Genomic DNA, 23,388 nt, shown 5'->3' with positions numbered 1-23,388 from the left:
GCCGTGAGGCTTAGTTTAGGGTCTTATTTAATGATCCGAGCCGTGATTTAATTTTTATGTAACTTTTCGAGTGACCCCAGAGGAAATCATCTCAATCAGATAGTATTTGATTCAATTGTCTAATTTTTAATTCAAGTATTTACGATTATCCGATTGGCTGACTTTTTTCAGAATAATTCTAATTAAAAATTATATTGAACTTATTGAACACCTTGGGATTTTGGAGTGGCCCCCCACGCCCATCGGTGCCCCGTTACTGCCTTACCATAGCTGTCGGCCATAAATCGGTAGTCGGTACCCTAGTCGGCTTGAATAAATAAATAGCCCTTGATCTTCATTTATGCATTTTGAAAACCTTGAGTTTGTACGTATAGATAGAAGTTTGTTAATGTGTCGTATTTGGGGTGTTTTGACTTCATAATTTAAAAGGATAATTTTTTCTTTATACCTAAATTCTTTTTGCCTTTGTTAATTTTGCGTCAATTTTCTATGAGTTATTCGTCAACATTAACACTGCAGGCTAAATGGTTTTTTACATTACCTGCAAGAAAATCAATCATTCTTTTAGCATTGTTGATGTTTAAAATTTGTATTTAAACCGCACAAAAGTCTATTTTGCAATCTTATCATATCTTTAATCCTACTAATTTAAGTGAACTTTTGAAACTCTACTAGGGGTTTGTATAGCAAACAAACAAATTAACAACAAACATGGCCTTCGATCCAAAAACATTCTTATTTTTATTGTTTCTTCTCATCAAAATGAGCCATCTTAATTATTTAAACTTTATCCTATTGTTATGCTGATTTTAAGGAAGAGCCGATGTGTTTATTTCTCCTTGTGGCGTAATGTTTCATGTTGTACTTTTGGCATTGATCTTGATTTGAATAATTCAAATAGATACAAAATAAATAAATAAATTTGACTGAGCACATAAAACTTAATATTTTGACCTTTTGCATTTATCTTTCTTTCAAATACTTAAACTGAGCAATTTAAATATCAATAAAGAAAATATAATGGTTTTTGGATTAATCATTCATCTCAATAAGAGGAGTCTAAAAAGTAACAAATTGCAACCGAAAAAAAAAAAAAAAAGGGTACACTAAAGGAAAAAAAAAACTTGTATTTTTGTCCTTAACGTTGTCCTATCTGAACCTTTTAAATTTTTTGATTCACATTTTTATATATTTCTTGTAATCTTGTTCCTTTCGCCAAGATCGATCCACAATTAATCTAAAAAATGATGAGGAAAAGTTACAAAACAAATTATGAAAAGTAAATCAAACCAAAAAAAATACCAAAACAAAAATCTAAGGAGAAAAGTTAACCATACATTGCTTCAAAAAATGTTAGGAGAAATTGTTTTCTTTGATTGAATCGTGCTTTTTGTTCATGACTTCTATTGTATATATGTTCCTAAACATCATTGTATCTTGGTTGCCTAACTTCTAGATGGAATTGGAATAAGAACTCAGGCCCCATTTCGTTAAGGTTCTTATTTTAAAAATACTTATTTTTTGTTTTACAAAACAGAACATTATTTCCCAATGCATAATTTTTAATTCAAAAAACAAGTACTTATTTTAAGTTAGTTCAACACACACCCTCAATCACTTAGGTTAGCTTGCATTGCGCAACTAATTCTGAAAACAACATATATCATTACTAATTGTAGAAGACTTTACAATTATTTCAAAAAAATTAATTTAATAATATAAATAATATTAAACGTGTATACCAATATGAGTTCATTAATTTTGTTTTCTACGTACAGCTATGACTTGGTGCCACTTGGGGAATTTTATTTTATTTTTTTGAACGGCAAAAAAAAAAATTTTTTTTTTTTTTTTGGGGTCAATGTCTTGCTGTGGCCCACGAAGTATTTTCATTAAATAACTCTTCAAAAAAGAAAAAGAAAAAGGAGTACTCCTCCATTAAATTGGCGAGATTGAGTGAGAGAATTTTTTTATTAGTATTTTTTTCCTGGTAAACGATTGGGTGAGAGGTTAGATTTTCCTTGTCCAAAAAAAAGAGGTTAGATTTTCGTGATATAAGTCTGTTTTAACACGCAAAACAGGTGTCCAATTATATACACCCATTTTCTGTAAATATCCTCTTTTTTAGTATCATTTTTTTTTGTGAAATACCATAATGCGGTCTAGGGGTAGAAATTTCCGACACGATGCCTATCCCTACTGTGGCCGGCTCCCGTCTATGCAAAAGAATTGAGGCGGGAGTTGTTCTCCATAGTGGTTCTCCCGCCTTTGGTGATTGACCGAACAAATGGGCCTAGCATGACGAAAATGTGGTATTAGTCTGGGTTCCTTTTCTGAGACCTGAAATCGAAAAATTATTCTGTGGCGGTGCCCCATATATAGGGACACTGAATAATCTCTCCTGGCTACCGAAGGATCTTGTTTGGCTTTTAGTACGTTCTTCTTGGATCCACTAATGATAAAAGAATTTATGCATTTTTTATAGAGCTCATTGGAATTTTTTTAACCAAAAATTTGAGTTTAGCGGACATTGGTCGATATATTTTTGAAACACATTTATGTTAAAACTGGGTTATGATGCTGTGTTCTAATTTTTATTTCATTCGGGATGAACATGATTTATGATGTTGAGAACAATTTCAATGAGCTCTTAAAAATGAAGAATTTTATTCTTAAAATGGGCCCGAAAAAGTACAACAGAACGGTCCGATTCTTTTCAAGGATTCTAGAGGAAGTAATTAAGGAAAGGGGGTCTGTGGTACCCCTGTGGTAAGGCCTCCTGTAGTAATCGTGTGGTGAGGCATCCAACCGTTTATTTCTGCAATCAATGATTTAGATATGTTTATTGACTGTTATAGGTGGGAGTAAACTTTGATTGAAAAAATTGCTACAGCGAATTTAATTATTGATTACGAAAATAAACGATCGGATGCCTCACCACGAGGTCACTAGAGGGGGCCTCTCTACTGGACCCCGGTTCCAGTAATTATTCAGTCTTGGGGAGCCACTAATAAATTTTCCCCTGGAGGAGCTTATTTCCATCTGCTCTTGCCATTGGAGTTTATACAAAGTCCAGTTCGGAGTTTATTTACTCCATTATTTACTGGAGTTTATATGAAGTCCAGTTTATATAAAGAAAACATGCATTAATAAACTTTGACTACGGGTACACCATTGATGTACACCGGGTTGTGTAGGACTCCTTTTTTGGTTTCACAAAAATGATCGGAATCGCTCAATTTACGTAAAATATGTTTTGTAAGGATTCTTACATACAATCAACTCAGTCAGATGTCGTGTCGTTAAGGCTTAATCAATTCTTTGTTCGATTTCCTGTCAAGGAATTGAACGAAAAATTGATCACACATTTACCTATATCTGAATGAGCTGATTTTTTTCACAAATCTTTCTAAAATTATTTCAACCAAATTGAATAGTTCCGATTATTTTATGAAACTCCAAAGTGGATCCTACATATAGCCCAATGTATATTTGGTCTACTCCAATGGTGTACCCATAGTTTTAACAGTAATGTTGCACACAACAAAAATGCATAGATTTATTGTGGAGCCCACTACAGGTTCATATAAATGATTCAAGTCGTTTATTAAATATAAAATATTTTTAAAAAATGCACAGATTTTGTGCACAGATTTATTGCAGAGCCCATTACGGGTCCCATGCAAATGATCCAAGCCGTTCATTAAATGTAAAACATTTTTTCAAGTACCCACACAAAAAATCAACTCAATCCAATACGATGCTCAATTTAATCATCTAACTTTTCATTTGGATTTCAGGATAATGAAAAGTTAGATGATTGAGTCGAACACCTATAAGTATTAGATTAAGCTGATTTTTGGCGGGAGACCTTGAAAAAGTATTTTACATTTAATGAACGATTAGGATTGTCTGTGTGGAATCCGTATTGGACCCCACACACGAATCTATGCGCGATCTGTACGAGAAAGGTGTGTGTGCACAGATAGAATTAAAAAGTCATATTTATTGAGGAAAAGCTGAGCAAAAAGCATAATGGTTTAGATCAGCGACCCACCTCCAAAAAAGCTCACCAGTCTTGGAGAAAGTATAGATTCTAAACAATGCATTCTCAGGACCCACGCTGAAACAGGTATTCTTCTTGCAAAACCTCATCGACCCGTTTCGGAAAATCAAAAATCTTGAAAAGCCCAGTTGCTGATTTTTGTGGTTGTGTTTTTTTTCATGATATCCTATATTCTTGTTTCTTCTTCTTTCACTTTGTAGACCTTAATGGATCAATAATCCAGAACATGATGTTTATGAGCTAAAGGTTGTTTATTTTTGTGTTCTTTTATTTGTTTCTGATGCAGGTTGATGATGGTATTCGTTGAGCGTGTATTAAAGTAGTAATAAGAAAGAAAACAACTTTGGATTTAAACCCTTTTTAGGGTTTAAAGGCAGAATAGTGACTTCTTTTTTTCGTTTACTGAGAATCTGGTTTTATGAATTTTCTGCAAATGAACTTGTCGATGTTTTGGTAATTAGGAGTTGAAATCCGTTTTATTTCAGTGATCCATCGCTGTATTTATGCCAGAAAAAACCCAAGAATCTTTACCCTTGGTTCCTGATGCCAAAGAACTTCATTATTTTTCCTGTTTCAGAGTAATCACATCTCTGGCTGTTTTGCCAAATCTTCCCAAAATTGAATAGTTTTGATAGCCTCTTTTACTATCTGCGATGTCAGAAAAGAGCCGGCTGCACTCGATCCGGCTCCTTTTCCGCCTAATAGCCATTTCAATGTTTTTCGTAATCCTACCGTCTCTGTTCCTTCTTCAATTTGTTGACATATCTTTCACACCCGGCTCAGTTTTGAATCTTATTATTGTTAATAACACCTCAGTTTCCTTCAAAACTAAGTTTACAAGTGAAACAATTCAACCTTCTCTCCCCTCTTCCGTGGCTTCACCAGTATATAGTAACCATCCCTTGAAAACCGAAGCGGTAGACCATCAAACGTCCACTCCCTCCAACAAATTGGGTGCCTTAGTAAATGAGGAAGGCAAGATAACCTATGACCCAAATCATGCTCCCCTTCGGGTTTATATGTATGAATTGCCTCCTGAATTTCACTTTGGGTTACTGGGTTGGAAAGGAACTGGAAATCAAATATGGCCAGATGTCGTCAACTCTAGTCAAATCCCTCGATACCCGGGTGGTTTAAACTTACAGCATAGCATGGAGTACTGGCTCACCCTTGATCTACTATCATCAAACACTCAGAATCTGGTCAGACCGTGCACTGTTATCAGAGTGCATAATTCAAGCCAAGCGGATATAATTTTTGTGCCATTCTTCGCATCTCTGAGTTACAATAAGCATTCTAAGCTTAACGGAAAGGAGAAAGTTAGTGTCAACAGAATGCTGCAGGATAAATTGGTGGAGTTTCTAAAGGGTAGGGATGAATGGAAGCGATTGGGTGGGAAGAATCATCTAATTGTAGCACACCATCCTAATAGCATGTTGGTTGCAAGGAGGAAGCTAGGGTCTGCCATGTTTGTTCTTGCAGACTTTGGGAGGTACCCAGTGGAAATAGCGAACATTCAAAAGGATGTAATCGCTCCTTACAAGCATCTTGTGAAGACCATTGCTGCTGAGGAATCTGCCCCGTTTGAAGGGCGCTCTGTGTTGGTGTATTTCCAAGGAGCTATTTATAGGAAAGCTGTAAGTAGCATCTCCGCTTTCTGCATGTCCTATGAATTGCTGGACTATTTTCCAATGACATGATGTTGACTACTGTGTGCTACTTTCATATCATCAGTATAGTTCTGTACTGGTTATCTGTTTTGCTTTGTGCATATGGCTTATTGGTATTCTGATAACACTATGATTCAATGTTTAGAGTGAATTAATTTTAAGATGCTATAGTCTTAGTTCTTAGGACTAAGATGCTAAGATTATTTCCCTGGTAAAGCGGAATGGTGGGAAGCCTCTGCTAGGCAGCACATGCGATGACTGGAACAGAACATGTTGGATTTGTAATCCAAAATGAGTGCAGAGTAGCTTAAGAAGAAGCTTTGGGTAAAGAGCGTCTCTAAAGTGCTTGACACTTTGAACGTGTCTTGAGCATTCCAACTAGAGGAACTGCTTGGTCTGTTTTCTGCTTTTACAAACAGTTAATCTGATTGTTTCAATCTTATGGAGACGACGTAAAGCAAACCAAACCTATGGACCTCTGTGCCAGGCTATGTTTCTCCTTACAAAAAGTGCAAGGCACCAACCTTAACCTCCCTATAACATGGAGGTTTCAACTTTCAAGGTCACTTTACACCCGCACCCCCAACCCACTCAATAATCACGTACAAGAAAAACCTATAACAACTCGTTGTGGGCCATGTTCTTGTTTAAAAGTATCTTTTGAGGACCTATTACGTGTTTGGCTGGGTATGGAATAATCTGCTAAGCAGCATTCAAATGGCTTAAATAGGTAAAATATTCCAATTTATTTCTTGCATTGTTGAAGTTTGAAAATCATCCATTCAAGGATCATGTACTCAGAGTAAATGAGAAACATGGCAAGTCAATTTCAAATATCTCGAAAAAAGAAGTAATATTGTAGAATTCATATGCTCCAGTTTGGTTGTCACTCTTGGATTTTTCTATCAAAGAAGCTGTTCCAGTGCCTTCCCCTTTCCTCCTCAATTTTTTGTTTCATTTTATTTTTCCAATAGATAGTGCTTTATGCGAGAATCCTTAATTTTTGGTCTGTTTGATGATGTATTAGCTTTCTACCCATCATTATAATCCTCAGGGTGGAGCAGTTCGTCAAGAACTATACTACCTCCTTAAAGATGAAAAAGATGTCCACTTCTCATTTGGAAGCGTTCAAGTAAACGGAATCAATCAGGCAGGACAAGGGATGGGCTCATCCAAATTCTGCTTAAATATTGCTGGGGACACCCCTTCCTCAAATCGCCTCTTTGACGCCATTGCTAGCCATTGTGTTCCTGTAATAATTAGTGATGCTATCGAGCTACCATTTGAGGATGTCTTGGACTACTCAGAGTTCTGCATATTTGTACGTGCATCAGATGCTGTCAAGAAAGGGTTCCTACTGAATCTTCTACGGGGAATTAACCGTGAGAACTGGACCAGAATGTGGGAGAGATTAAAGCATATTACACGGCACTTTGAGTATCAGTATCCATCTCAACCCGGTGATGCAGTGAATATGATTTGGGAGGCAGTTTCACGTAAGATATCATCAATACAGTTGAAAGACCACAGGAAGAACAGGTACCGCAGATATCAGCCTCTTGTTAAGATCACGTAATTATGAGTTTTGCGGAGTGATAAATCTATTGTCTATATGGATATATGGTGACCTTGTCTTTTCATTGTCTATATGGATATAGGGATAAATTTATTGTCTTTTTTGAGTTGTTCAAAAGAAGTAAGCTTAGTATTTTCAAAAATAAGTGTCTTATCAACTTTTTGTTTCCACGTCTCCTGTAGCTTTGTAATCCTCTTGCTGATTCAATATCAATCTCTGTGAATTTCCCAAGGGAGTTTTTTCTCGATCTCTAAAGAATCCAAATACGCTCTTGTTCATTTTCTCCCATTATTACCGAACTAATAAGCATTGAAGGTAATGCCTTGGGCATAAAATAGTAGAAAGCAAATTTGAATAAATTGTCCGAGCTTACGCATGAACCCCATATTTAACACAATTAAGCAAGAAAGGATACAAAAGCACACTAAAGCAAGAATACAAAAGAAAAAAACTAGGAGTGAAGCAAGATAGGATCAATTGAAGTGGATCTGAGTCAAGCTAGGCAAGAGCATGTGTATTAGTATTTAGTGTGCCTGAATATGGGTTGGGGAGGGTTGGAGGAATGGGGAGGGACTTTATCCGAAGGAACCAGAGTAGAAGTTGGGGCTTTCCAATGTTTTTAGGAGCAGCAAAGGCTAAAAGAATTCATGTTTCATTGTAAAATGCAAGGTGAAGAGTTTTCATTAGCACACATGTAATCATTTCCCTTGGGTGAAAAATTGAAAAAGAAACAAAATGGAACTATATGTTTTGTATGAACTACGAAGCTGGCCGCTGCCGCCTCTTCCTCCGTATATTCAGCTATTGACTAGGATCTAACGTCTAGAGACAATGCCAATGCTAGCTCATAGGTGTAAGCTTTCTCCCTGTTCAATTCCATTGAAACAAAAGCTTCAACTGAGAAAAAAGGGTACTATAGAAAACCAACTAACCCACCCTGAGAGACTTGAAAAAGAAGACCAAATTGCTGACCACCCTCACTTTCTTCTCTCTCTCTTCATCTGTCTTCCTTTGCCAAGGATCTATGCCTCGTGTCTCTGTGGCAGGAAAAACTGCTTCAGCTTTTATCAACATCTGTTGTGGATGGGATCTGATCCTCTTCTAACTCTTCTTTGACACGATTGATTTGGATCGAATGCAAGTGAAGGCACAGGTGCTAGGCTTGGTGGTGGTGTCTGTACCTCCACCAAACCAACAGCCTTCAGAATACGTGACTTTCTGAGGGTAAGATCTAAGATTCTCAGGCCAGAAACCCTCTCTGGTTGTATTGACAGAAACCCAATACAAACAAGTAATAAGAGTATTCTACAGGTAGGAAAACTCATTTTTTTTTCAACCCTTAAAACACAGGGGGATAGTATGGAGATGGAGGTCTCTCTTGTTGAAGGGAATAATGAGAGAATGAGTAGTTGATCCGTGAGACTGTTCCTTTTATTTCTTATGATTCTAGTGGATAGAGTAATATAAGGGTATGATTTATCTTTTCATTGGATTTGAACAACATAAAGCATAAAGCAACTTATAGATTCACCTCAATCATGAGCCTGCATTAGAAGCAATGCAAGGCTGTTTTAGAAGACACTGACAGGTTTGAATAAAAAGTGAGGTTGGAACACTATCCTTGGGAAGCCAAGAATCTTTTCATAATTGGTTCCCTACATCTCTTCATTTGCCTCTCACCCTTTTGAACCAAACAATGACCCACAATATCAGGTACTCTCGGTTGATCATCCACGTCAGTTATGGCATAGATGGGGACCTAAACTTACGCGAGTATTTTGTCAACTTTTATGCAGTTAGACGATATATATATTTTGATTATAGAGCCTCGTGTACACCAAGCCATGCGTGTCACAACTCCGAGCGAATTACTTAACTTTTGGTGTACTCCACTGGCGAGTATACCAAAAGTTGGTATGCATGTGTCGTGTTTCTTCTTGCTTTATTTCCTGCATCCATGATAGTGGGCGCATACTCGACTTGGTTTAGTCATGATAGCTCAAACAAATCATTTCCTTAATTCAATGCACCCATGATTTTCCTTGCTATGGCCAACAAAATAGAGACAATGAAGGAAAATTGTGGTAGCTTTAAACCTAAGGAATGAAAATCCGTAAACATAGGGAAAGTAGCACAAAGTGACGGATTCTGCATGGCATGACTGCTATAGAATAAATACCAAAGCTGAGATTGGTGTTTGGTACAGTTGCAAGAAAGCCAGATAAAGTATGGGAAGGTGAGGAATAGGAACCTGAAACCCTCCCCCCAAAGGAAAAACCAAGCACTTGCTTTATAGCATAATGTTCATTCCACTTTAGAATTCCAAGCTCTTCCCTCCATACAAGAAGAAATCGCTCTCTTGGTTTCTTGTGCCTACTGGGTTCCTTTATGCTTTTCTGCTCTCTCTCTCTCTCTCTCTCTCTCTCTCTCTCTCTCTCTCTCTCTCGATTTTGCAGTCCCCATTCAAAGTTTCTTAGCACCCCCAACAGGTTTCTCCATATATGGCTTCTTCTTGTGTCCCTTATCTTCCTTTTTTCCTTTTTTTGGTACACCTTATGTTCCTTTTTTCACCTCTCTTTAGTTTTTCTCCCTGACCCATGTAGACCATCTTTTCCGGGTTATTTCTTGTTTTATTAATCAACGACAAGAAAATTCGGTAAAATCGAGAGAGAGGTCTTGGTCCAAGCCAAATTACATACGTCTACCAATGTGAGCTTTGCCTTTAGCAATGGGGATTATTAAAGTAAAAGAAACCCATGAATCGTTGCTTTGTAATATGAAGCTTCACCATCAAATTTGAACTTCAAATCTAAAGGATTTCTTAGACATGCGGGCACTCATCCATATGTGAGCCGTTAAGCCATGGAATCAATTCATGAGGGATAAAGATGGGTACCAATAGAAAAACCCAGTTAAGATCACACTAAGAAAGTTGCCACATCCATGATTGCCAATTTGTGCGAAATCTTTCAAAGTGATGAAGAAGAGAACAACTTTTGCTTGATTTCAATGTATTACCATCATGTCCAAGCAGTAATGTAATTCGTCCGTTGAATAAGCTCGCATGAATCAAGTGAAAATCAGAATCAAAATACAGAAGAAAAGAGAATTTGAGAAACTGTTTCCATGCCATTCTAAGATTTTGGGGGGGGGGGGTGGGGTGTGAGTGGATTGAAGAAAATAGAACAGTTCACATACATTGAAATCAGTGGAATCTACTTCATCACACAAATGTAAACTGTAAAATGACTCGGATAAATACATGTAGCAGGATGCTGTTCTCATACCCAATATCTACGAACAAGTGTAATGGAGCAGGGGAAACAGAAAGAAAGAAAGGGAGCCAAGGCTTTTGGAAATCAAAAGCGAAGCCAAGATACAACTTGTTGGGTAGAAATCCAACATAAATACTTTTGGTTTAACAGCCAGTGTATTGAATAGCGAGGTACACTCAATTCCCCAACCATAGTTCTAGGCCTTATTAAAAATTACTCCCATGGAAATGACATATTATTGAGCGGGATCTTGAGGGGGATTAACTGCAGGCCCTGGCATCGCTGCGGGCACCGGTGGTATTGTGAAGTGCAATCCCCGACGTTGCCCTTGCTGTATCATGAAGGCAACTTCTGTCGCTGCTAGTGCTGCTGCGGCATCCTGGCCAAACCAAAAAATAAAATAAAATCAACCATAAAATATGATACTGCATACGTTCCCCTTTTTTCTACTAACAACTTCATGACATTATGTTTTAACAAACCAGATAAATGACGTCATTATGATGAAGAAAGACCTACTTACATAAGAATACTATATATGTGCTTTTTCCTGTTATACAATACGTAGATTTTTAACTGAAGGTGACAAGAAACTTACACAATCTATATTGCAAGTGACTCACCTCAACAACCCTTTGTCCCAGTTACAAATATACTCATGTAGTTCAACCTAGCTTCCAAACCAAATGAAGATAAAATACATAAACGAAAATTTTTAAACTAAATATTAACTATAAGTTGTCTCCTGAGATAAGTAGTTGAACCACTTCACATGTAATTACCCCAAAATACACTCCCTCTCTAGTTACTCCCTCTCTAGTTGCACATGGTTCAGCAGAGTGTAACACCACATTGCAAGAAAAGGATCCTTATTTGCACCAAAGACAGACTTCAGGCCTTGTAGTTCATATCATGTAAATCATAACTGAGTTAATGCATTACAAACTAGATTGTCCACGAGAGGGTCGCATTTGGAAGCGTTCGCCATACCGACACTAAAACAAAGCACGCAGCAAGTGTCCTGTCTATTGTGTAGCAACAGTGTTAATTGTGCATACCAAATTATTATTATTTTTATAAGTAAATGAATATATTGAAGTAAGGCATTAAGGGAATGCCACCCGTATACGAAAAAAGGCCACAAGACAAAAAGGCCCTCATACACTCCCATGGGAATGGAAAAGGTCAAGAGAAGAGGTTTTTTTTTTTTTTTTTTGAGTAAGTAAATTTATATAACCAAAAATGCAACCAAACTACACAATCACCAGAGCATTCCCCTGAATAAAGAAAAGGGTCAAGAGAAGAGTTACATTCTCTCTTGTCCCAACTATAAAAGCTATTCACCAAAAAAACTTTTGATTCTAGACAGAGGCTTTTTGACCCCTTCGAAACATCTCAAATTTCTTTCTCGCCATATAACCCACATCAAAAGTTGATTGTGCATACCCAAATTACCAATGTGTTTAGGGTGAACAAAAAATAGGATTCTCTCTGATGAAGGGGAAAGCAAAGCCCTTTTCCTAACATTATATTACTCCTCAAAAGTATGTGCAAATGGAGAGACTGAGACAACAAAAACTGTTTAGGTGTTTGATCATTGCTCATAATCTGGTTAGTAGGGCTTCATAAAAGGAGGATGAAAAATGCAGCCTTTTTACACCTAATAATGAACTAACAACTGAACAAAATGTTATCACCTATCACATAACCAACAATATGCAGCAGTAATCGTCACATAAAAAATTAGGTTACAGACAGGTTATCTACGTACACAACATTATAAGATTACAGCACCCAAATGATGTACCAAATAATTACCATTCCACCAACGGTTTATGGTTGAGTAGTCATACTGCCGACAGCTACTTTTTTTCCTTGTGTTTGCAATTACATCAGTACTTACATGCATGCAACTCATGAATGTGCGCACGTTATGTATATACATCCTAATAACCAAGATGACCACCATTTCTACGTTTGAAGGCTTCAGTTGTTGACACTACAGCTGTAATCCATTTACTTTGCAAAGAACAGTTCTCTTGTTAATCTGTATCACCAATCCTTCACTTAAATAATTAATAGTCACTGCAAAGTGTCTCTGATCTTATTAGCAATATGAAGCGAAGCAAGTAGCTTATTTTCTCTAACCAGGCCCATTGTAATTACCTCACGCAAGGGCATCATGAAAGTATTTCATCATTTTTACATCTGTGGAGGAGACTCACGGAGCTCAAAGAAAGAAATAAAACAAGCTACAAAAGACTCTCTACCAACCTGTCTTTGCCTTCGACGTTGAAGAATACTGATAGCCCAGGCCATAATGTAGCATGGGAGAAGAAAACCAGCAGCCCGTAGTAAAAAAAGCTGTCCACAAATCAACAATTTGTTTAAGTTGCAACCACAGCAAACCATATATCCTTGCAAAGCACATAATGACACCTCATCCGACTTACAGAGAAAAAGGTGGAAGCATCATCATCATCATCACCGTTTCCGATGCTTAGAGCATGCCTCAAAAGTAGAAGAGCCATTAACTGCCGAGAAATGAAGAGAGATTCAAATTTCAAACATAATCACATGGCCAGGTTGTAACATGAGAAACTGAATAATAATTGGATCAATGAAATTCTACTGCTGGAAACTAAGTCAAAGAGGATAAGGAATTATTAACTCACTCCCTGGATCAGGCATAGATACTGCACAATCAACACCAGTTTATGATGGAAAAAATCCAAAACAAGAGGAATAAATGGGGAAAAAGGTCTGAGAAGCTAGAAACAGGTATTTGGCACTCCTACCATCAATATAATGTAAAGTGTTAACATATTCTAACAATACATGAACCATCATGCATGTATTCAATTTATGACGCTGTTACATGCTAAATATAAGACATAGTGTGCATCGCCAATACTTGACCATTATATTCTGTTAATGCATGGGATGGCTAAAATAACTTACAATCAGAGCAGCAGAGCGGAAGAATGCAGCGCCATCTGCATTGGTATCAGCATATTCATCATATTCAGCCTCCAAAAGATTCCGTTCTGCTGCTGCCATAGCCAAAAGTCGAGGGTCATGCAAGTCCAGAGGATTGCCAGAGATTGTCCAACTCGCACTGCAAGAGAAAACCACAAAACAATGGAATCAAGACGGAATCACATGCATTTGCAATATCCATCCAGACTCTGAAATCTTCAACAGTTTATATGGACAGAAAGCTTGTGTCATGCGATTACACGATAGAAACCTCATGTCACGTATATTGTTTACATATAGTAATACCAGACCTATTGTTTGACACAATTATTTCCCTGAACAAAACTGCAAATTTAGAGGACAGGGAAAAGAAGTCAAATTCTTTTCAGCTAGGTCATCATTAGCCTAATGTCATGGAGATTTATGGCTTCCTCGACCAGTCTTAACCTACTCACATTTGAGAATATGATTACCCTCAAGGACCTTAAGCAGATATAGTTCATTCTTATTTTTACTCTAAGTCTCTAACAAGTAGCAATAGAATTTTCCAAGGAAATATTAGTTAGACAAGGCAAACCGGTCTAGTCCCCCTTTTGATAGGTAAATTGCGGGGACTCAACATGAGTTTGTACACTAGAAAGACAGGTCTGGTTCACTTAACCAAGGGTACTAAAAAGTAAACAGAATGGACTGGGTTATGCACTGGTGACTCAAACTAGATGTCCTGCACTCAAAACAATGTTCAGGCTTTGGCCCAAGCCGCACTAGTGTACAAAGATGTCAACATTAAGTTCTTTTCTTAATGTCCGTAGATCTGGTGTTCAAATATGTCAGCATAGTTTTTTCCTCCAATAACTACCAACAAAATAGATGTTTCCAAGGGTGGCTGAGGTTAGACCTAAACTCCTACTTAGTGAAAATGGATGGTTGCCCTCAAGAGCATAAATTTGCATTTCTCAGCTTGTTGGCCAAAGCTTTTGCAGTTGCATAGAAGTAACCACTCAATGAGTTATCAATCATTCAACAAACCAGGGCATCAACAAAAAAAGCTGTTTTCAGGGTATCGGTCAGACCCGAGTGATGTTGATTCAATGAGGAGTTGGCGGCGGAAAAAAGAGCTCAAGAAAAAAAGGGAAAAAAATCCTGATTACCATTCAATTCAAATAGGGAATCAAGTGTCCCGGAAGCTGGGAACTAATGCTGATAGCAATGGCAAGATGAAATAGGAGTTTACAAGTCATAGATGAACAAACCAAGCAGAGTTCTTAATAAAATGAAAAAATATTGGAGATCAAATCGAATATTTTTTATGACATAAAAAGGGTTAAAAAGATTAAAACTCAATAGATTATACCACGAGAATTAGGCCATGGTATAAACTAAACTTGCCTGATATCAATGGTAGTATCTTCGGAGCGAGGAGCAGGTGGTGGGGCAGTATAACCAGAATGATAAGGCTGTATGTCAAGAAATTTTTCACAAGTTACTACAAAAGTGGATTATTCAACCATGCAAGAAATTAACTGGCAACACTATACGCAACTACAGAAAACATCAAAACCAGATATGTTACATGGACTCCAGAACACACCTAAAAACATAGTTTGCATGCAAAGACTCAATGAAGACACAAAAGGCTATAGTCATAGACTCATAATAAACAAAGAGCGAAGACATTGTATGTGATCTATTGGAAGGAACAATCTGAGCTACATTTGATGCAGCAACTCTTTCTTTTTGTCCAAGTTTCCAACTAAACTAGATGAGCTGGAACATCCTATACAGTTAGGCATAGATTCCTACTCTGTTTGCAACACAACATCATGCTCAGCAATCTCAAATCTCTAATTTACGCACCACCAAATGTAATTGCTCAACATACATTCATGCTTTTGCTTAGAATTAGCAATAGAAGTTTATAATGTATTAGTTTTCAAAACCAAAGATGCAGGATATATCTATGAATATACGCAGAGCAAAACCAATCCTAGAAAGTGCATATATGAACTTTCCATCCAATAAAATGAAAAGAGGAAATGGAAGTAGCAATAAAATGAAGCAGCATAGCAATACCTGGTGACAGATCTCACAAGTTATATCTCCTTTCTCATTGCACCAGCGCTGCACACACTTCCTATGAGCAAACTGGTTAAAACAAAGCTGTTAATCATCACTCTTGATAGAATTGCTCAAAAAACATGACAGACTTGTGTAAAATAAGGGCACCCAGAAATGAGTTTACAAAAGAGGTTGAAAGAATTATATCTACATCATAGAGCTGGAGCTGGGACCAAATTACACCTCCGCAACCTTTTGTAGGATACACTTGCAATAATGGAAGGGACAATCCAGCGTCAAGACGAACATTGGATAGAATGACCCTTACTTGATTGTGGATGCCAAAATCTAAGTTGAACGGAGATTTGGAGTGATCACATTGATATTAATATTAATACTCAAGTAGAAATTGCGAGCACGTCTACCTGTACGCCGTCAACATTTTTTGGCATCCATGACAAGATGGCTACAGGTACCCGATCAACTTTGGGATGGGCAATTATGACCAAAAAGAATTTCATTCCTCATTAGGGATGTTTGAATTCCATTATTACACTAAAGGTAAGCTCATGCGGTTGAATGTAACACCTTAAAAAGTGGATGATTGATTACCAAGAACAAATTCATACACCATGGTGTCTAGGTGGGAAAAAGTTTGACTTGGAAGTCTTATTTCCCCAGACAATGGAATGTTTACACACATATTTATAAGTGTAACAGCAGAAGGAGCTTAATACAAACAGAACCTAACATGGATTTATATCTTATTAAACACAAACTTGGATGGAAAATTTTAAATCTCATTCACACTGCTATCAACAGACAGTCGTGAAAGTATGAAACAAACATTCTTCCATACCTAGCAGAGAATAAAAGTGGGACCTTTCTTATTTGAAGCAGCGCATGCGTCAATAAACTTATTTGAATCTAGCATTCATTTTTTCACAGTTCTGTGCTCCCTTGTATTAACAGCACATAAAACATTGCCAAAATAAATGTAACAAATCAAGCATCCGAAAGAAGGAGAAACAAAACAAAAGCGCTACTATGGTGCACGACTGCACATCAAGCATCTATTGCATCAAGGTTATGAACAGCCTGGGCAGTTGCGAGTAAAGTGAAACATAGATGGTAAAACATGGAGTAATCCATTTACTTATGCATCCAAACCCCTCGTGCCTTTCAAAAAGCAAGAGGAAGATATCATTGTTTTTTACTTTCAGCCTGCATAAGTCGAAATTTTTTGTCTAGAATGCTCAGAGAAGAACTCGTATATCGAACTTTTTTTCTCATTTTTATAGGTAGGATATATAGCTAGACAATTGAACCTAAATTAGCAAGTGCCTATATAACGCATATACCTTCAGGCTGCCACTACAAGCACAAGGAGTCTCCAGATTTTTTATGCTATCCTCCTCCTGGCATATGCGGCACTCAACCATCTGAATAAGTGGTTCTAGTTCATCATTGCCTTCGTGGTCCTCCACATCCTTGATATCGATGGTGGAAGTCGACAGATTAGCCGTGTGTGAGCAAGAACCCTCTCCAGAAGCTCTGGGGACCTCAGCACCTTGAGGTGGTTGCAATAATTCGGGTTTAATAAGGCGATCAACACTCAAAACCAGGTGGTCCTCCATCAGTATTCTTTAATATGAAACCCTGATTCACCATAACTATCATTCATTACCCATTTACAACCCAACAACGTGGATAGTCAAACCCAGAGAGAGAGCACTGAAAAAGCATAACACATGTAATTTGCCCTATTACCGATTCTAGGAAAAGGTAAAGGAACGTAGGGGTTTGAATTTTAACCTGTTTGACTTACCAAAAAAACACAACCTTAACCTGTTTAATCTGAAAGAAGCCAACCGAAGGTACTAGGCTGGGTTAAATTCGGCGTTGTTTTCTCAGATGTCAAAAGTAGTAAAGTGATATGATCACAATAGGCTTCCTTAAGTAGAAAATAATTTAAAACAGCATTTTTTTTTTCTTCTCTTGCCTTTTCCCAGCAACAAAAACTGCAATCTTTTAATGACCAGTCGAATTTGCTCCTAAAAATTCCACGTTTCTTTTATCGGAAAAAAAAAAATTTCATTCATCACACGGATAAAAAAATGAAATCAGTACTATAAGAAAAGAACAGAGAGTGCACAAGTTATCCCTCATCCTCCAAAAAGGGCAACCAACGATACCCTTGACGATTTGTTAAATTGTCTAGAAAATTGAAAAATGCAGCTTCCAACAAAACCAAACAACATTTAAATCAGTTTTCCATCTATTTCATCCTGTTTCAGCAACCAAACATCAATAACAACAAAAAACGAAATTTCACAAGAAACCCCCAAACCCTAAGCCAAAGCCAAAAAGGGATCGACTTTACGACAATCACATACAACCTTACCCTAGGTCTAAACAATATTGCCCGAAATTAGAGCCAAAACCGACCATGAAAACGAAATCGAATCGGAGTGCTTGAAAATCCAATTGTTTCAATGGGCTTATTGAATGAGTCGTGAGAAAGTCGTGTTACCTTTTCTTCGGCCCCGACGACGACGAAATTGATGAGAGGGAGCAAGGAATTGGAATTTCTGGTTGTGTAGAGAGAGAGAGAGAGAGAGAGAGATTAATAAATAGAGGGATACCGCGGATAGATAGATACAGGTTATGTACAGTCTATTATGTAACGTTTGGTCAGAGTTTGTATCAGTTCCTGTTTTTAAACCAATTATTCTTTTTAAATACCTTGAGTATTTTCCCCTAGTAGATTAAAATGATGGAGTAATTGTTTTTGGAGTAATTATTTGATGTTATTCTCTCTATGAATGCTTGTCCCAAAAGATCAAAATAGGAAAATTACTTAAAAGGGAATATTACGAAACATTGATTTCGCTGATCATTTTATAGATGCAACACAAATTGGTACTTGTTTAGATAGATTTTAGGTATGCATTTGAAACAGATTTTTCAACAAAGAAACTATTTTCTTGAAAAAAGTATGAATAATTAGAATTTTTCAATAATATTTTCGGAATTTCTGGTTAAAGTTTTAATTGAGAAAATTTTAAAATTTATTTTTTTTGATTTTTGAAAGATAATAAAAATTAAGTGCGTCAAAATTTGGGATTGCGCTCTTTATGAATCATAACTTAGATTATTCTTAATGTCTCAAAATACTTTTCAAGTAATTGTTCGATTATATCTTAATTGGACTAAACTAGGCAAAACTAAAGATTAAAAAAAAAAACTAGGCAAAACTACTATTTCAACTAAACTAATTACGATGCATTCCCAATACCTACTACCATGAGACATGTTCATCCCAATGGGAAAGACAATCAGACTCGTTGTGCTAAGATTTTTATTTTTTTAATTAGTACTTATTTTTCGTTTTATGAAACAGATCATTCTCTCATAATAATATCACTTTTAATTCAAAAGAAATGTTTTATTTAAAAAATAAGTATTTATTTTAGTTAGTGAAACACATCATCGAACTTGTAGGCTTTTGGGTAAAGGTTGGGAGTGCATAGTTAATTTTTTTTTTCTTTTTCTTTTTACGGTTGAGTAGAAAATGCTTGACATGGATACAAAACCAGTTTGCCACGAGAAGATGTTTTGGCAATATCAAAAGAAGGGGAAACACATTTGGTATCCTCAAATGTTTTTGAATTCTTACCTTGGGAATTAGAGCTTCTAGTCCTGAAATTTATTAAGAAGGTATTTACTGGTTAACTAAATTAAATATTTTTTAAAATACCAATTTTTTGAGTGGGCAGTATCTTCTATAATTTATTATCAAAATATTTGAGATTAAGCGTTCATCTTGACACAAAGAATACACCAATAATAATATGAGCCAAACTTTTTACAAAAATTAAGATGCCTATCAAATTTTAAATATTATTATCTTTAATTTTTTAGCTTTTAATCAATTTTTTTGATTTTTAGATTACTCTTCTTAAAATGAAGGACGCAAAACTAATAGAAATTTAGCAAGGATGAAACTAAAACAATGCACTTAATTTACGATCAATTTATTGTCAAGTCACGTGAAATTTAAAATTTACTCAATTTAACCCTTTTAAGTGTTACGCTCTTCTCATTACCTACTAAGCTACCTTTATAACTATCTAATCTAATCATATTAGATAGGAGTACTAGAATCTAAGGTGTGTTTTGGCTAAATCATTAAGCCAAATTACTATTTTTCCCTCATTCAAAAAAGTTAGCATTTGTTACTTTTGCGTTGATTTCGTGTGATTTATTGGTTCATTTTGACGATAGAAAATGTAAAAACTAAAAAATTATGATTGAAGTCTTAGAAAGAAATTCACTAAAGACAAAAAATAATGTGAAAAAGATAGCCTTTTGGATTACTTTTCTTTATTCAAAAAATATTTAATTTGCCTCGTAATTCTTATTTTCGATTTCTCTTGTCAATACTAATTAATAATTTATATAAAAAAATTTGAGGTAAAACTAATGCATGCGAAAAGTATTGAATAATGACAAAAAATAATTGAACTCACTTATTTAGCCAAAATACCTCTAATTTTTTTTGGAAAAAATTAAGTTTAGCGGCCAAATTAAGGATCGGTTAATACTACTACTCCCATGTTTGAGGTAATTACCATAGAAAGTGGACCGCCTCATTGGACCCGTTCGTTAGGTAGACCTTTGCACTCGCTTTGACTCTGACCGTTCTTTTCGGTGCTTTTCAAAAGGGTAATTATGAAAGGTGAATGAATGAATATGCAAGGTATCAAAACCCACAAATCACGATAGCCTTTGCCAGCGTGTGGGCCGCAAATGGGGATATCCATGTGGAAGCGCGTGGGTCAGCCAAAGTCTCTTTCTTTAAAATGTGCTAGCGCGTGGGTCAGCCGAAGTCTCTTTTCTTTTCTTTTCTTTTTTTTTTCCTTTAAAAGAAACACATTGGTTGTCAAATACTCCAATAAGGCTAATGCCACCCTTAAATAATTGCACATATAGTCAAATTTACTTTGGAATTTACGTCAATAATGTTAGGGACATGACACAATACTCCTCCAGAACACCAACCACACTCGTTTATGTGACATTGTATAATTGTAAATGAAAGGATCGCGACTCTCTCTCGGACTTGTTCTTTCATGGTATACGTTATGCGTTTTCATAACAGCTAAAAATTATACATAATTGAAAAAAATTGTGGACCATTTTACATATATAGGCATATACATTAATATAGACCTATATGCCTAGGATTAGATACGTGGTACTAGCTATATGGGGTAATCTCATATATACGAACACATGCACTATGTTGTTTAGGAGGATGCAGTAACATTAGACAAGAGAGGAAAACAGAGGATTATTAAAGCCCAATGTTAGAAACATAATTTTAAAATATAATTTTGGACACTATTGTATTCGTTCGACACTTATGAACTAACATACATCGGACGGCTTCAAATATATAAGGCCCCATTTCGCTAAGATTCATATGTTTAAAGCAGTTATTTTTCGTTTTATAAGACAAATCATTCTTTCACAATATATCATCTTTAATTAAAAAATAAGTTCAAATAAGTATTTATTTCAATTAGTAAGCATGTCCGGAGTCGTGTTCCCAGACTTTTTGATTATCAAATGAGTTCTCCCTTGAGCTAAACTTGCTCCACATTGTCAGTGGCGTAGCCAGGAATTAGCGATAGTGGGGGCACTTTTTAAACACACTTCAAAAAAAATCATAATTAGCAACATCAAAATAATAAAAGAATGCTTGTAATAAAAATAATTTAAAAAAAAAACTAACACATTTACTTAGGAAGGTAGTAATTTCATAAACTATCAAAACAAATCAATTGTTTGAATTGTCTCAACGGACCAAGTCTAATAGCAGTTAGATACACAATAACTAAAATGTTACTGTAATATTCAGCAATCTTGATCCAATCAGAAAAAAATGTGCTTTCTTTTCAAATTTTATGCTTAGACCTCTAATTTCGTCACACGTTGTGAGTTATATCGACAAAGACAAGATTACTTTCAAAACAGCAATGCTACACACACAGCAAAATTGCACAGATTTTGTGCACAGATTTTTTGTGGGGCCCACTATGGGTCATACACAAATAATCCGATCCATTCATTAAATGTAAAACATTTTTTCAAGGGCCTCCGCAAAAAATCAGCTCAATCCGATACTCATAGGTGCTCGATTCAATCATTTAACTTTTCATTCGAATTTCAGGATAATGAAAAGTTAGATGATTGAATCGAGCATTTATAGGTGTTGGATTAAGCTGATTTTTTGCAAGGCTCTTGAAAAAATATTTTACATTTAATGAACGGCTTGGATTATTTGTGTGGGACTCATAGTGGGCCCCACAAAAAATCTGTGCACTTTTGCTGTGTGTGTAACATTTCTGTGTTCAAAATTGTGAATAATTAATGAAGCATAATTCATATAACCCATGGTTTAGCCACTTACAAATTTGGACATTACGTATTGAGGAGTTTCAAATGGTGAGTGGTGACTTTCTTTTTATTCATTAAACATCTCACTTCGCAAGTGTAGTGGAATTGTTGTAATATTGGAAACAAAAAGTTGAGAATGAAATATATACAAAATGTATTAAAGTGATTAAACAAAGAACAATTTAAGACGCCAATTACAGGAAAAAATACAAAATCTGGAAAGGGAAAAAAAAAAAAGAAAGAGTATCCAGCGGGGGCGCGTGCCTCCGCTCGTCCTCAAGTGGCCGCCACTGCGCATTGTAAATCTCTCGACCCATGACAGGTAACAATACCGATGGGTACTGACGGCCCTCACGGAAAATCCAAGCAATTTAATAATTTTTAAAAAATAAATCAAATAGGCATTGCAAAAAATCAACTCAATCAAATATATATAGATTTTTGATCCATTTTATTTGTGCGGAACTAATAAAGGGCACCGCGTAGCCATCTGTAGCCGTACAGCAATTTTCACCGTACATCTTAGCGTTGAATTAGTAACTGTCAGGAGATCCCCTCCGCTCATCTTAGCATGTATTCCATTTTATTTTATTTTTTAAATATAGCGAAAAAGACAGGCAAAATAAAATTTCCTCATTGATGACGAATGTATATACGTAATATTCGGTCGTTGACCTCACGAATGATGTAGGACCTGGGTTAACAGAGACAACTTTGATTGTAAATTCAGTTTGTGTTTGGTTGGGAGTTTAGTTTAATTTAGTTATGGTAGTAAGTAGAGAGAGAAATAGAGTAATGATTGAAGATAGAGATAATGATTGAAGAGAGATAGAAAGAGATGAGAAAATGATAATTAAAAAAATAAGATAATGATTGGAGAAAAAAATAGAGTAATGATTGAAAACAAAATTAAAACTAAAACTAAACGGTTAACCGAAAAAAGGAGTAGTTCAATTAAACGCTAGCTAGCAGATAACACAAAAAACATAAGGGGGATTTTGAATACTACATTAAGCTAGCTAGGCTTTTTCTTTCGCTAATTTGATCGTGTATATTGTCGATTTTTGCGTACATGTTATTATTTAAAATATTATATATATAAATTGGTCAGATAGATACTAATAATTTATAGCTACATGATTTTATGATTTTTGTATAAATCACGAATTTATCAAATTTTGATCATTTTCCTATCTTCTTTAAGAGTAAACATTATGAATAACATGGTTGCGATTATCAAACCTGCCTAATTATTTGAAATGATATAAAGATAAGGATCAGCTGCACGTAAGGGTGATA

The 23,388-nt window shown here is 35.9% G+C and overlaps 2 protein-coding genes across 2 annotated transcripts; one reads left to right on the top strand and one right to left on the bottom strand.

Annotated features, from left to right (window-relative positions):
• The first annotated feature begins 4,008 nt into the window (after window positions 1–4,008).
• On the top strand, window positions 4,009–7,543 carry LOC131336294 (probable arabinosyltransferase ARAD1). Its single transcript, XM_058372079.1, has 3 exons — window positions 4,009–4,132; window positions 4,353–5,703; window positions 6,791–7,543. The coding sequence occupies exons 2-3, from the start codon at window positions 4,720–4,722 to the stop codon at window positions 7,310–7,312; spliced, it is 1,506 nt and encodes a 501-aa protein (XP_058228062.1). The 5' UTR covers window positions 4,009–4,132; window positions 4,353–4,719; the 3' UTR covers window positions 7,313–7,543.
• Window positions 7,544–10,483: 2,940 nt separating this feature from the next.
• LOC131336293 (uncharacterized) lies at window positions 10,484–18,323 on the bottom strand. Its single transcript, XM_058372078.1, has 8 exons — window positions 18,158–18,323; window positions 16,986–17,283; window positions 15,640–15,711; window positions 14,956–15,023; window positions 13,549–13,705; window positions 13,041–13,121; window positions 12,862–12,951; window positions 10,484–10,966 (listed from the first exon to the last, which is right to left on the bottom strand). Exons 2-8 carry the CDS (start codon window positions 17,259–17,261, stop codon window positions 10,823–10,825), a joined length of 888 nt encoding a protein of 295 aa, XP_058228061.1. The 5' UTR covers window positions 17,262–17,283; window positions 18,158–18,323; the 3' UTR covers window positions 10,484–10,822.
• Between the last annotated feature and the right edge of the window lie 5,065 nt (window positions 18,324–23,388).

The sequence above is a fragment of the Rhododendron vialii genome, chromosome 8a (genome assembly GCF_030253575.1).
Source record: "Rhododendron vialii isolate Sample 1 chromosome 8a, ASM3025357v1".
NCBI classification, from domain to species: Eukaryota; Viridiplantae; Streptophyta; class Magnoliopsida; order Ericales; family Ericaceae; genus Rhododendron; species Rhododendron vialii.
Note: the sequence above shows the minus strand (reverse complement) of the source record. Positions and strands in the feature narration are given on the sequence as shown.